The sequence below is a fragment of the Podarcis pityusensis genome (genome assembly GCF_964106645.2).
Source record: "Podarcis pityusensis genome assembly, chromosome: 7".
Lineage (NCBI taxonomy): Eukaryota > Metazoa > Chordata > Lepidosauria > Squamata > Lacertidae > Podarcis > Podarcis pityusensis.
In genome coordinates, this window is record NC_138031.1 from 54,536,699 (window position 1) to 54,549,568 (window position 12,870).

The 12,870-nt window shown below is 45.7% G+C and overlaps 1 protein-coding gene across 1 annotated transcript; it reads right to left on the reverse strand.

The window, feature by feature from the left end:
• Positions 1-2,882: 2,882 nt before the first annotated feature.
• On the reverse strand, positions 2,883-11,387 carry CBLN2 (cerebellin 2 precursor). The gene is made up of 5 exons (XM_081014368.1): positions 10,932-11,387; positions 10,574-10,634; positions 8,730-9,277; positions 5,088-5,207; positions 2,883-4,550 (listed from the first exon to the last, which is right to left on the reverse strand). Exons 3-5 carry the CDS (start codon positions 9,075-9,077, stop codon positions 4,353-4,355), a joined length of 666 nt encoding a protein of 221 aa, XP_080870494.1. The 5' UTR covers positions 9,078-9,277; positions 10,574-10,634; positions 10,932-11,387; the 3' UTR covers positions 2,883-4,352.
• Positions 11,388-12,870: the final 1,483 nt, after the last annotated feature.

The following is a 12,870-nucleotide window of genomic DNA, read 5'->3' on the forward strand; positions in this document are numbered from 1 at the left end:
AGGCTTTACTCTTTTGTTGCCGGTCTACCCACCTGTCTGCTCCCTTTGTGTTACAGAGTAGCCTGAGCAGTGTCCCTTCTGTGATACTTACCTGAAAGAAATTGCTACATGCCTTGAGCAAGTAGCAAAGCTTCCTTCAAAAACACACATTCTAGCTCTGTCAAAACAACTGGCATTGTAGACGGCCTGAACTTCCGCCCAGGCATTCTCAAAATCAATGCTGAACTAGCTATCTTTGTTTGACAAACAGCAAGCTCTCAATTAAATCACATAAAATCGTGACTTAATCTGATTTACAGAGAGGGAGGCTCTCACCAGCAGTGGCGGAAGAAGGGGGCTGTGGGGGGTGCGGTTCGCCCCGGATGTCATCACTGGGGGAGGGGGTGACAAAATGAGTTTAAAAAAAATAATTGGGCTCACGAAACTTTTTAGGAGTGGCAAGGTGGCTTAGGCACCTGCGGGTTCCACGCTGCCTAAAATGGCAGCATGAGACTTCCCTCTGTCTACTGCCTCTTCCACAGCTGCCCTACAGCTGAGGAGCAGGCGGCGGAGAGGCTTCAAGCATCAGAGAGGCTCGCCCCGCCCCCATGGATGGATCGCCATGCCCCCATTGGTGCAGATCACCACGCCCCCGGCTGCAGGTCACGCCCCTGCACCGGGCACCCGAGCAGCTAGCTATGCCACTGCTCACCAGCACCACATGGGAAAACAATTCTACTAGACCAAACCAGCCTGCCTCCTTAAGCTAGAATTGGATCTGTATAAATTAGGGTTCTTGCTTCCCAACCAACCCTGAAATCTCCAGCATAAATGAGCTGCATATGGTTGGTCTCCTAACTTGCAGCTATCTGGCTGTGTGACACTTTCGCACATCTTCTGTAGTGTGGGGCTGAATTTCTGACACAGTAACAGACAGATCAAGACAGGCCACTAACAGCAAAACGAGAAAAGCCAAACATGCCTCGCTACTTAGGAAATGACAGCGTTAACATCCATTTTTTTAAAAAAATAGCACCCAGAAGTATCACTTATTCATGGATTTATATATAGCCTATAAAATTCAAAATCTGCCTGTCTACATATCCTGTTCATAATAAAGAAAATTAAATTCTGGTCATGCCTATATAGGTAATTTATTTATTCTGATAATTTGGTTATATAGTGAAGGAGAAATAAAGGGCATGGCCCTCATTCCATAAAAAGCAACCTTTTCCTGTCATAAATGGTTTTGCACCAACCTGCTTTTTCAAACTCTGACTCACCTGTACCACTTGTGGTTCAAGTCTTTTCTACAGTAGCTGCAATAAAAAATACACTGCTGAAGAAAATGAATGCATTTTGAATGCTTCTTAAATTCTCGTCCAAATTTATCCTGAAATTGTAGAACACCAAATTAATTAGTTGCTTCCAAAGCAGAACTAATCTATTGTGCCTCTCTTAAGTATCTGTATTTTACAGAATTTGCCAGTTTTCTGTACTTGAATTGCATTATTTCCTTCCTCTGTGTTAGACACAAATATGCACACTGTAAAAGATTGATTACAATTTACATCCTTCAAAAAAAAAAAAAGAAATCTGTGATTGTTCCTGCAGTTGCATTCAGATTTGTTTTCTTTTAACCAAATCATAGTGTGCACATAAGTAAAATGCTATGCAAAAGAATTTTCATGCACTATTACCTGCAATCCCTACAAACTGCTTTTTTTAAAAATGTGAATTAGTTTTTTAAAGTTGCCTCATTAGACTGGCACTAAATATAGGGCAGAGGTAAAAAAGGTAAAGGACCCCTGGACAGTTATGGTAAGTCCAGTCAAAGGTGACTATGGGGTTATGGCACTCATCTCGCTTTCAGGCTGAGGAAGCTGGCATTTGTCCGCAGACAGCTTTCCGGGTCATGTGGCCAGCAGGACTAAGCCGCTTCTGGCACAACAAAACATCGTGACGGAAGCCGGAGTGTATGGAAACGCTGTTTACAGGACAGAGGGAACCCACAAAGCAATAAACAATTGGAATGGGGGAAATCAATTTATTTTATAATGCAAGGGAAACTAAAGCCCTGTCTGGACATTCCCTATAAATAGAACTGGACTGAGGTTGTACCATCCTACCTTTCTCAAACCTGAACTTCACATTGCCATAGGAAGCTGCATGCATAGATTCCAATGTGGGTAGGCCCTATCCATACAGTCTACACACCACAAAAGCAAAGGTAAAGGGCCTGACATATACCAGACTTCATGCATACGAAGCTGTATGCAAATATGAAATACACAAATTCAGAAATGCCCCAAAATAAATATGATTCTTATCAAATGCTGCACATGGTAGGGAATCACCTGTACAGGATTTGAGTTAGAAACAACTCCAAACACAAAGCCAATACTGACTAGATTTCCTGGGCCCTCTCAGGCAGTTGAGAAACAAAAACTGTGGTGAGTGGTGAGATCAAAACACAAACCGGTTTTAGAAATATTCTTTTTTTAAAAAAAGCAAAATAATTGAAAGTGCTATAATTAACACAGGTAGAGAAACTGTTTTTAAGAATATATTTTTTAACTGACAGTGACCTTTTAATGATAATTTTACAATGAAAACATGTCCACCATAATTCGAACATGCAATGCAGCCTGTTTACTGTTTGTATTCTGCAAACATCATTTGCATTTGATTTTTTCCTTGAGAAAGGGGAAATGAACTAATACAAGAAATAAATAAAATCCCCATCCACCCAGCTAGCCAGCTGCTTAGCAATTTTATATATATTCAACTTTTTTTAAAAAAAAAAAATCTCACTAATGACTTCCTTGAATCAACTGTTGAGCATTTTTCCTGCATTGCACAGTCACTTTTGACACTTAGATGAAAGTGAAAAAGAAGCCAAGTTGGACATGAACCCCATTTATTCTGAATCTAAAGTTCATCAGCATTTTGGTTACATTGACACATAGAAGGTGAATTGGAATTCAACCTGAGGTTTCTTCTTTTATCATTTGGAATCAATGACCTTTGTGGTATACAGTATTGGATTAAGACTACTCAAAAGTCTTTGGATGCTAACAGGGAAGCATCAATAAAATAAATAAAATAAAATATACAATTTATGGTGTATTCATAGCTAAACCACATAAACCATAGTAAGCTTTCAGAGCATTTTCTTTCTTTCTTTCTTTTTTGACATCCCAGATTTTGTCACACATACTAACAGCAACTGTTGATGTATGTTGGATCCTGGCAAGTTCACTGCAAATCTGTTTTTACCTAATTTGAAGGGAAGATAATTTGTTGGAACACTCAAAGAGGCCAAGCCACTGCATATTCAAGCATTAGTAATTAAATCCATCAAATAAAGATCAGGAAAGCACCAAAGAACTCCCAGTAATGCAAAGAAATAATTTACGGTATGTTCAAAGAAGATATTCACAGCCTTCTGGAACAGCGTCTAGAAATGTCAGACCAATTCAGAAATGTCATTTCCTTTCCAGAATGTAACTCAAGGATCAGATTGTGCAAAGTCTTCCTCGATCTCCACAAATGCTTCTAATAGATCAGCTGAATAGTGCAAGCAGAATACTTCACTGGTTAGTTTCTCTGCAAGTTACAGGGCATATATATGCTTGCTTTATCTTATTGATCGATCTAGCTTGCTTCTTTAGCACAAAAAGAGTCAGAAAAGGTGGGAAATGATGATGGAAAACACAAGTAACACAAAATAAAGTAGTTTCCAATCGTGCAAAATTTGCTTCACTGGATAAAGCACTTCTTGACACAGTAATGTCCAAAATAAATAAATAAATAAAATCCCTTCCCCAGAAGATACAGGTTTGAAATTGAAGCCATTCTTATTTTTGTCTTGGTATATTTTTAAGGCTATACAAACACAAAAAGAGAAAGCATCACAGGAACACTTCATTGGATACCAGATTCTTCTGGCTTTGGGGATAAGCCTTGGACTACTTTTATGTGGTCCTAATTAGCATGTCTCTTCAGGACAGAAACGGAAACAGAATGAAGGGAGGAAAGTCAATGATCCCAACAATAAAATCCAAAATTGACTTTACAATCACAGGTACAAATTGCTCAGGTTGATAATTTCGTTTCTTTTAAAGATCACTGTCGTCTAAAACTAATCGGGGCTGCAGGTTTTCCCAAGGAACAGTCAAGAGTCAACGCAAACAGTGGCATCAAGAAGGTTTGTCATTATTCTCTGATGGCAGTCTGACTGGGTGGCTGGAATTATTGGCGTGTCTAGCCAAGTTCTGGGAGAGGGAGGAGGGATCTTGTGTGTGTATGTTTTTCCAAAATGATTTGATCCTTGTTCCAGCTTGCAAATCAGGCTTCTCCTTGACATCCCTTTATAGCGGAAAGACTAAGAAGCCGGAAAAGGTTGAGTATTTCCACCCTCCCATGAGGTTCCCTCTCTCCAGTTTGAGATGCACTTTGTCTTCTCTTTCCATAAGGAGCAAGACTCCATTGCTGGCTGCTTCTCTGGTGACATCTTGGTCTCCAGCAAAAGCTGAAATCACTGGATAGCCGTTTTGCATTAGGCTTACCTACAATTCAAAAGAAATTCAACATCAGCAGTCTTGCATAGAATTTGTTTTTAAAATTGCATTGTTACATCCCAATATAACACACCCAAATATCAAATTCCAACCTAGTATATAAGTGAGTCTCCCACATGCAGGGATCCCAAATGGGGGTGGGGAAACAGAGTAGGAGGCGATAGACATATCTCGTGCAGTGGGAGGGGGTGTAAGGTCAAAATGACCCACCACTTTGCTCCAAACCTGGCTCAGACTGATACACCTGTACCTTCTCTACCAAATGGCCCAGTCAGCTAGCCCAGTGTGGGGATGGGGGACTGTAGTGCTGGCTGAGGGAACTAGGTATATCTAGTAGTTTATGGATAAAATAGCATATTCATAAAACCCTCTGCTGAAATAAGATCACATTAATATAACAGCAACTGCATGATTATTTCTTTCTTTGAGACGTTTTGCTGTATATTCAAATGTCACAAGCCTTTATGTGAGCCACTTTGCAAAAACAAAACAAAACTGCCCCCCCCCCCAGTGAAGAGTACATACCTGGATAGTTTGTCTGTTATATACTTTCACAACGTGGAAACTGAAACTATATATTCCTTTTCTTGGCGCTACAAATATACTGGAAGCCAGGTCAAAATGGTTGCCAATATTAACTAATACCTGGAGAAAAAAAGAATGAAAGGGGAGGGGGGAATTAGGTCATGCCTTCATTATGGGGAAGGTCAGGTGGGGGGAGAGACAGGGAGAATTCTCGACCGGCTGCCCAAGCAGTGCAAAGCCACAGGCATTTTGCTGCACAATTAAAACGGACTGCAGGGAAACGAAATAACTTTCCAAGGTGTTTTAAAAGGATTGGTTCAGACAGCTGATTGATTTACACAGTGGTGCACCCAATGCCTCTTCGAGAGAATGAAAGGATCATGATGGCAGCCTGTGTCTTCACAGCAGAGGAGAAAATGTAATGTATCATTGCTGAGAGACACGCAAAACGAAGGGAGAAAAGATCCCATTAAACAAATCCGCCCAGGATTTTACATTTTCATGTAACAGTATTGAAACTAATTGTCTCTCTTGAGGCTTGTGATGTTAATGTGAAACAAAATGAGACTTAGTCATGTCACATGTGATGGAACAGTGGGAGGGAGTTCAAATTTTAAATAAGTAACACCTCTCTCTCTCTCTCTCTCTCTCTCTCTCTCTCTGAAATTTACACCCCTCATTCTCTTTTGTCTCTTTACCCCATCCTGAAGCACAGGGACTAATTCAATTAGGCTTGAACAAAGATGTATGGAGGATGCATTTTAACCCACAGAGAACTTAGTGCATAGACTTAGTGGTAAAAGTGAGTGCAATTTGCCAATTAGGGTAATGGAAAATGCTCTTTTGAGCCAAGTTATGAATGTTTCAAAGGCCTCTTGCAGAGTAACAAAAGAAGGAGAAAGCAATGAATCCACGAGAGAGCCAATTTAGTGTGGTGGTTAACATGCTGGACTAGTACTTGGGATTCAAGGTTAAAATACCCATGAAGTTCAGTGGGTGACCTTGAGCCAGTCACCATCTCTTTCTCATCATAACCTCCCTCACAATATTGTTGTGGTGATAAAATGGGGAGGAGACCGTTACAGCAAGAGCCATGTCCACCACCTGAAGCTGCTTGGAGGAAAGGCAGGATATAAAGGTAATGACCACCATCACAAGGAAAGGACTTATCCCAATAATTTGCAAACTCGAATATGGCTCCTTATGGCCAAAGGCAAGTCACACTAAACTAAAGAAATGTAAATGGGGGCTGGCAACCTCATGGCAGGCCTAGAATTAGAAAACATTCTAAAGAGTTGTTTACAGTTCTTTGCATGATTGATATTTCCATTACCTACAGAATCAGATCTGAAATCATCTGCCTAATCTGTCTTCCCAGGTAACTGGTTGCAACAACTTGCCTGGGGTCTTATTATTACATCTGAGCAGAGCTCTCATAGCTTCCTGCTGTCTTTTCTGTAACAAAGAACGGTTAAGACTGCACACAAAGCTCAGTGGTGCAATGCTGCAGATTCTGGCTCTTATGGTTCTTTTTCTGTTTGGACTGCCAGGTACTTCCTTTTTCAGAATTTCTAGCATGTATCACAATATCCTGTGTGTGTATGCATATCTACAAATTAATGTAAAAACTATGCCGAAGTTGGTGAAAGACTGGCTATCCTTCTTACATAAGATTATCAACCTCAGAGCTCATCTAGTCCAGATTCAAAACTCATATACAAAAGTGTGAAAGAAGAATTTGTGAAACTAGAATCCCATTCATTGCTAAAAAAAATTAAGTTATTCAACCAACACTACAATTCTTATTTTAAGGCAACACATCATGGAATTAGAGGGAGGAAAAAACTTTATAAACAAAACGGTATGTATATAGTGTCTAGCATTATACAGCTCTGCAAGCAAGGTGACAGTAGAATTATTCTACAAAAAAAAAAATTCTGCCAATCTATGTCAAAATATTTTTTTTCTAAAAGATTATAATAGCTGGAGAACACAATGGGTAAATAATAGAATACACATGTAATCATGATTAGAAAGCAATCCTTGGACAGATGGATGCATAAACAGAAACAAATAATCTGTGCTGAACAAGTCTAAATGACCTGAATGCTTTTCACTTGGAAGGTTTTACATAAAATCCCAGTGCATCCCCCTTCTTTCTTCCTAGGCTGGAACAATAAGACAGAGCAATCCTAAAAGCATGTAGGTTTCCTCAAATGAGCCAAGAGGCAAAGCTTAAGTTTGCAGTGCCTTCACTGTCCCCACACTGCACTACACCCAAATTCTGCAGATTTCCCCAGGCTGCTGCTCTATGCATGCCTGTCTGGTTTGCCTGACTAGATAAGGGAAGGCAGGAAATCCCAGAGCCACCTCTCTGGAGAAATTGGAATTGGATGTTATATTTGTGGCAATACAGACTGGTGGTTATAATTATTCAAAACAGGGTAACTGGTGGTTATAATTATTCAAGACAGACTGAGGAGTCCCCCCCAAAGATATCTTGTTGGTAGCTACAGCATTAGATGGGGTACTTAAAGGACACTCATCAGAATAGAAAAATGAGGAAGTGATGGCTATTGTTTCATAGAGAAGTTGATGAGCCACAAGTACTGTCAGACTGCTGACAGTGAATTACTAAGGTGGAACTAAAACAGGTAAGAAGAAGCTGTGACTCTCCAGATAGTGACAGACTGCAGCTGCCTTCATCCCTGTTCATTGGGCCATATTGGCTAGAGCTGGTGGGAGTTGGAGTTCAACAACATCTGTGGGGGGTGGGCACAAGCTCTCCATCCCTAACTTAGAGGGCACTGGAAGAAGCCCAGTCTAGGGTTGCCAAATTTTGAAGAGCAAAAAAGAGGACACATTTGCTGACTTCTACTTTTAACTAGGGATCACTAAGACAACTCTACCCATGAAAAAAGAGGGTGCATCCTCGGAAAAGAGGACATATGGCAACCCTACAGTTAGCTAAGGTGTGAAAGAGTAGGAGGGAGATGCAGGAAGGGCATCACAAAGAATGGAGAAAGATATTTGAAAGTGGAGAAGAGGCAGGAGCCATCAGTTAGTGGGAGAGAGGCCATGTATTGCTCTTGGGGAAAGAGCTTGAGCTTGAGGGGGGTCACTGCTGGACATGGCTGGAGGCAGTTGTGCTGGAATGGGAATAAGGCAGGACTAGCTCTGGTCCGTGGGGTCATGAAGAGTCGGACACAACTAAACGACAACAACAAGGTAAAGGATAGACAGGGAGAGTGGTGGTGTAGAAGATGGGAGTTAGGGATCAATAGGAGACAGATCAATGGGGCTAGGAGTGGGGAGAGCTGGTAGGAAAACGAGTGAAGCTGGACAGTAAACAAAGGGCGAGGGCTAAGTGTGAAACGGGAGAAGAGGAGGAATTAGGAGGAAGAAGTAAGTGGAGAGCGGCTCTTCTGGACGCCAGGGGGCGCCAGAGCAGACTGGCCGGGGCAGGAAGGGCTTACCTGGAGAAAGAGGTGCAAGGTAGAGGCAGGGAAGGAGTGGGCAGGTGGGAGGAGACTCTGTTTGCCGGCGCCGCCTGGGCGGGGCGTAGTCACCTGAGGGAGGGGCTACGGCCAGGAGAGGCCGGAAAAGGCGCGAGGGAGGGGGGAGAGGGCTGGCGCGCCTGACCTGGTCGAAGTAGATGGTCATGGTGCGGTTGCTCATCTCGGACGGCTCGTGGTTGGTGCTGCGCGTGGCCGAGAACGCCACCTTGGCGCTGCCGGAGCGCACGGAGATGCCCAGCGACGAGGTGATGGCGCCGTCGGCGGACGGGCTGGAGTCGCACACCACCAGACACTTGCCCTCCAGCACGATGGGCTCCGTGTCGTTCTGCGCCGGCACCGCCGGGCTGCCGCCGGGCAGCTGCAGGAGCAGTAGGGCCAGCGCCGCCGCCGCCACCGCCCCGCAGGAGTAGCCGCCCGCGGGCTCCGCCAGCGCCCCCCGCCGCCGCCGCCACCACAGCCGCCGCCCGGCCATGTCTTGCCGCAGCGGGGCCCGTCCGTCCAGCCGCGGAGTCCAAAGGGGGCGGCGGGAGGGCGACGGCCGGGCGCTGCTGCCTTCAGTCTCCGGAGGGCGGCCGGGCAGGGCGCCTCAGCGAGCGGGAAACGAGCGGGCGCCGCCTTGAATTTTCGCGCTTCTTCGGCGGCCTCACAGGAAGGCGGGAGGCGCGCTGCAGCCTGCGGGGCGAAAGAGAGCCAAGTGAGGCGGGCGCCGAGAAAGTCCAGCTCCTCAGCCCGCCTCCCCCCCCCTCACAAAAAGTGCCAGACCCTCCCGAGGTCCATCCTGTGTGGTGTGAGGGGGGGGGGAGAAACCCACTCGGTGTCTGTTTTATGAGGTGGAGCGGGACAGGGCTCCTCTCAGACACACGGCAGAAGGCGAACCGGGCAAAAAGACCTTGACCGGGCGGGCGCGAGCTGCGCTCTGTTTCCCGCCAAGGAACGTGTCACCACATAACCTAAGAAAGGTCCTAGTGGATCAGAACAACGGCCCCGTTAAGTCCAGCACCCTGTTTCTCACAGTGACACACAAGCTCCCGCTTTGGAGTGTGTGCGAGAGCTGAGGGCGTCGCAAGGGGTGGGGCGGGCTCTTTCAACATTTCGCTCCTTTTGCGGTGCTTGTTGCAAGAGCCGGACTCTCTTTATTTTTTTAAAGGAAAACAATGGCACTTCTGAATAAGCCTGGGCTCATTGCCCAGCCCACCCCACCCACCGCCAGGAATCGAAGGGAAGCAACCTGGGAGGTCCCTCTGCAACTCTTTCCCGCACCACAAATAGAGGTGCAGACGATTTGTTTCCACACACGAAACACAAGAAACTCCCAACCTCCTGTCTGGTTCCCTCTTTCCTCAGGCACAGCAAGCTGTGGCAATAACCACAGACATTTTATCTCGATCCCAAAGCACTTAGGCATTTTTGTTCTATTCTCCCATCCAGATGTAACTTTTTAAAAAACATTGAACACAAGCGCGTCTTAGATTTTAGTTGTAATTAAAACAAAATCTGCGAAGGGAGCGCTTCTGCTTAACGCGAGTTAATGTAACCCAGTGCCTCGGACTCGGAGATGTCTGCTTTCTTGGAATTGCTGATAAACTCCGCGCCAACTTCGACTCCCCTCCCCCCATACAACTGGTCCACAAGGCCGTTTCCGCTTTGATTCGCATCCCTGTCCAGTTTTAGCAAATCCGTTCCTTAAACTCTCGTGGGGAATGCAACGGGTACCACCTGCAAAGTTCCCGAGTTTCTTCCGGAAGAGTTGAACCTGAACCGAGTCACTAACAGGAACCCCTTTCACCCCGTTCCATCGCTTTCCCTTTCTAAAAAGCCCATCAGGAAGGACACCGCCCCCCCCCCCGTTCCCATACCCCAACCTACGAGTTCCTAATTTTGCTATCCCGTCTTTATCTCCATCTGGATTTTTTATTTTTTTTTAATGGATCAAAATGAAAGGGGCTGGCGCGCGGGGCGCTGGTTTACCTGGAGGGTCCATGGTGGAGAGTCGGGCTTGGCTTAGGTTGCCGTCCGCGAAGTTGTATTGCTTGGAGAAAATGAGCTGAGATTAGGCTGGCAAGCAGAAGAGACAGGATTCGCCTCGTTCTCTCCCGCCCATTGCCAAGATCACCCCCTCCCTCCCTTCCTCCTTCCCACCCTCTCGCAGACACATTCACACCCGCCACTGCTTCTCACACCAGATAAACTCGAGCATGACACACGCGCGCACACACAACCCAGATCTGCCCTGGACAAATTCCAGCGCGCGCACACACACACACACAACCTCCCCCGCCGCCCCCGGTCAATTTCCCCTGCTTGATGTCTTGTAAACAGCGGCTACCTGGAGCCAGGCATAGGCTGAATTTCACCCGGAACGAAGGAAGCGATCCTTTTTGAGTCTTCTTTAAAAGAAACGCGCTCTCAGAAGCTGGTAGAAGTAGATCTCCACATGTCTTCTTCCTCCCCGCCCCGCCCGCCCCTTGCGCACAGACCACCGTCAAATGTCAAGATCGGCCACGGAAGAAGAACGCTGGCAAATATCGGGAAAAGACTAAGCAGCAGCCACGGTCACGAGGCGTGGAAGTCGCTCGTTTACAGAAGTTCCGTTTCTGGTCTGGACAGAGAGGGGTAGCTGTAGCGTGTGAGCGGGGAACAGGGGCTGTCGCTTTAAAGAAACCTCAGGACACAGGGGTAGCTTAGGCGCAAATGCCTTATTAACTTTGGTTCCTGCGCCCCCCTTTTTTTCTTTTCCTTTTCCCAGGGATACCCTATCAAGTCTGGAATTAGATGCGCAAGGACGGGAGGGAGGCGCGTTATATTGGCCGGAACGGAAAGCGGCCTAACTCCAAAAGTGGTTGGCGAGCGCCACCTAGTGGCACTGGCTGCCGTTGCCTACAGAATGCTCTCTACGGGGCTTTCGGAATTAAAGGGATGGAGCGTGCCTTGTGGACGTGGTTGGATTGTTTGGGTTAGAGAAAGAGCATCGGGAGCGGGATTCCCGGGGAGAACAGGAGGAGGATGAACTTTCAATTAAGCTCTCGCCTCCTCCCTCTCCCCCGCTCTTCCCTCTCCACCTCCTGCAATCAAGGGAATCCTGCACTCGCAGATCTTTTACAAAGCCAAAGGCTGCCATGGTGATATATGCTGCAGTCAAGGTTATCATCAGTTGTTATTGGCTGCAATATATATATTTCTCACAGCTCAGCTGGTGCAGCTGCTGCGGAGCCGAGTAGTTGGTGCTGAAAAGCTAGAGAAAGGGGAGACTGTGGAAGAGAGTGAGCCTTTTGTGCTAATGGCTTGTTTATCATGCCACCGGTTTCCCTTTTCTCCCCCAGGTGATTTTAGATGCAATTTTTTTTTTTTTTTTTTTACAATAAAAATAGAAATCGGTGCTATTCCTCAGAGAGAAGCATTAGCGAAGGTTTTTCCCAACTATCCATGATGCCAGTGCAGATAATGAACCTATGTCCCTTGGCCTTAAGTATCAATTTGAGGCACAATTTGCCCTGGACTCGCCTGCAGAACTTGTTAAATCTTGTGAGGGTTCAGCTCCGTAAGAATGAAAGTAACAGTTAGAAAGAGTAAATCTGACTGTGTGCAAAGTGTGTGTGGTTTTTTTCCAGGCCAGAGATTGACTCCAAGCAGATTTCAGAAATCTGGGGTGGCAGGTAGAGTAGGGTCTTCCTGGCATCTTGTTAAAAAACAACAACACCCTGTAATGTGATTGGGCTACTAATTCATCAGATGAGGAGCACTTGAAGGAGCTGGGTATGTTTAGCATGGAAAAGGGGAGACAGATATGATAGCCTTTTTCAAATGCACCTTAAGGGCTGTCACATGGAAGAGGGAGCATGCTTGTTTTCTCCTGCTCTGGAGGGTAGGATTCATGGGCTAGCCAGGGGATGGGGGGGCGGGAGGGCCAGTTGCCCCCCAAATCAATAAAATTCAATAAAAAGACATAGCAAACTGATGTTCTGTCCTCACCTAACAATAGGCCTGCCCCCCCCCCAAAAAATCCTGGCTACGCCCATGGTAGGACTTGAGTTACAAGAAAGAAGATTCCGACTAAACTTTCAACAAAACTTTCTGACAGTAAGAGCTGTTCGGCGGTGGAACAGACTCCCAGGAGAGGTGATGGACTCTCCTTCCTTGGAGGTTTTTAAACAGAGGTTGGATGGCCATCTGTCATGGATGCTTTAGCTGAGATTCTTGCATTATAGGGGGTTGGACTAGATGACCCTTGAGTTGCTTCCAGCTCTAAGATCCTATGATCCTATGTC